The 2,500-nt window shown below is 45.8% G+C and overlaps 1 protein-coding gene across 1 annotated transcript in view; it reads right to left on the bottom strand.

The window, feature by feature from the left end:
* Window positions 1–2,500, bottom strand: part of LOC116218138 (tyrosine-protein phosphatase non-receptor type 4-like) — a 49,848-nt gene that overhangs the window by 13,012 nt on the left and 34,336 nt on the right. Inside the window, 2 exon segments of the mRNA XM_042702934.1 lie at window positions 1,268–1,356; window positions 2,233–2,320. Of these exon segments, the coding sequence (XP_042558868.1) occupies window positions 1,268–1,356; window positions 2,233–2,320 (177 nt within the window).

The raw sequence follows: 2,500 nt of genomic DNA, 5'->3' as shown, positions 1-2,500 counted from the left end.
CATGTCGCTTACAGTCTTATGTACATGACATTCATGTCCCTTACAGTCTTATGTACATGATATTCATGTCCCTTACAGTCTTATGTACATGATATTCATGTCCATTACAGTCTTATGTACATGATATTCATGTCCCTTACAGTCTTATGTACATGATATTCATGTGCCTCAGTCTTATGTACATGATATTCATGTCCCTTACAGTCTTATGTACATGATATTCATGTATGTGCCTCTTACAGTCTTATGTACATGATATTCATGTCCCTTACAGTCTCATGTACATGATATTCATGTGCCTCTTACAGTCTTATGAGGATTATAGTCATGTGTTCCTTACATCCCTGTGTCCCATAACTAGAATGAGGTTCAAAGAGAGTTTCTGGTAAGGCCTGTGTCCCATAACTAGAACCAGGTTCAAAGACAGTTTCTGGTAAGGCCTGTGTCGTCCATGTTGAACTTGGTCTTCCAGCTGATGGGAGTGCAACGTGTTTCATAGACTGTTAGACAGCGGAAAGTCCAAGAGCGATATCATTCTTCTGTTTGTTTTCTGCATTCTCTGTGAGCAGACATTCTAGATTCTAGATTCTACACTTCGGCGTCAGAGTCTAGACATGCTTCTTCATGTAAGGTTGGGACCAATGATTGACACCCCTTCCAGTCAGCCTGGCACGACACTTCCTGAGTTTATGGTCTCACATGAGAAAGTGTGCGTGTGTGTGCATGCAAGATGTGACCTGAGGAGCAGAGGTGAAGTGTGTGTGTGTGTGTGTGTGTGTGTGTGTGTGTGTGTGTGTGTGTGTGTGTGTGTGTGTGTGTGTGTGTGTGTGTGTGTGTGTGTGTGTGTGTGTGTGTGTGTGTGTGTGTGTGTGTGTGTGTGTGTGTGTGTGTGTGTGTGTGCGCGCGCGCGCGCGCGTGGACCAGGGGAGTGTGTGTGTGTGTGTGTGTGTGTGTGTGTGTGTGTGTGTGTGTGTGTGTGTGTGTGTGTGTGTGTGTGTGTGTGTGTGTGTGTGTGTGTGTGTGTGTGTGTGTGCATGCATGCATCTGTGTGTGTGTCAATACTACACATCCTCACACAAAACCAATAAAACCAGACACAAACACACACACACACACACACACCACAAACTCTTATTTTTCTGCCCAGTGTTTTATGTGTTCGTCAGAGAGGCACAGTTTGAAAGGTGTTACACAGCAGTTGTGTTTGTCGTGACATTGACGAGCAGTAGAGCAGTGGTGGCTTTGCCAACAGCAGGGATGCACTCACCATGGAAAGTAGTTGATTCGTACCCTGTTCTTGTGAATGGCAATCCCAGCGGACATCACCCCAATTAAAATGTCAGTGTTACTTTGATCCTGAGGAACACAAAAGAAAACACATTAAGAAAGAGTGAAGGAGGGAAGGATCGAGGGAGAGAGACAGAGAGAGAGCGGGAGATATTGAGTGAATGAGTGAATGAGTGAATGAGTGAGATAAACACTAATGCAATGACCTTCTAAAGAACGCGTCAAAACTTGGCTGATTCGTCTATTGTAAGTATAAACAATTATATCCACTTCGAAACAGAAATCATTGAAAACCTGGTGTACTTTTAGAACTCAAATAAATGAGATGATGTTGCTTGTAAATGTCTCCTCGTTTTGATTTGATCCATTTTCATTGAGCCCCTAAAAGGTCCTCGTCCGTTCCTAGATTTCTACATTTTGGGAAGAAATTAAAATCACTTCCTTTCAAGCCCATTGGTAGTGTGTGTAGGATGTAACCTGAGGAGCAGAGGTGAAGTGTGTGTGTGTGTGTGTGTGGACCAGAGCTGGAGTGAGTGTGTGTGTGTGTGTGTGTGTGTGTGTGTGTGTGTGTGTGTGTGTGTGTGTGTGTGTGTGTGACCTGAGGAGCAGAGGTGAAGTGTGTGTGTGTGTGTGTGTGTAGACCAGAGCAGGTGTGTGTGTGTGTGTGTGTGTGTGGACCAGAGGTGGAGTGGGGAAGGTTAGCGGTGGAGATGAGGCCCTTCAGGGGTGGTTTCCCGCGCTCCACAGCAGCTCTACACATCCAGACCTGCCCTGGACCACTACAGCTGCATAGCTTCTCACAAGTGCATGTTAAGACGAGTGTGTGACTGTGTGTGTAAATATATCTGCATGTGTGTGTAAGTGGGGTTGTGTGCACATCAGTGTGTGTGTGTGTGTGTGTGTGTGTGTGTGTGTGTGTGTGTGTGTGTGTGTGTGTGAACTCACCCTTGCATAGTGCAATTCCACCCCGTACAGCTCCAGTGTCCGCGCCGTGTTCAGGTAATTAAACTCCGCCTCTGCAGGAGACAGTCCACTACAGAGGGGGGGGGGGGGGGAGGGACGAGGAGGTGTTGGTCAGTCAATCAGCTCAAAAAAAATGAAAAAGTGTGTGTTTGTGTATATGTGTGTGTGTATAAATATGTTTCAGTGAGGGTGTGCGTTCATGTGTTTGCCTGTGTGTGTGTATGTGCACGTCAGTGAGTGAGAGAGAATG

This window comes from Clupea harengus, chromosome 21 (genome assembly GCF_900700415.2).
Source record: "Clupea harengus chromosome 21, Ch_v2.0.2, whole genome shotgun sequence".
In the NCBI taxonomy this organism is placed as follows: domain Eukaryota; kingdom Metazoa; phylum Chordata; class Actinopteri; order Clupeiformes; family Clupeidae; genus Clupea; species Clupea harengus.
This window is presented reverse-complemented; position numbering and strand designations above follow the sequence as displayed.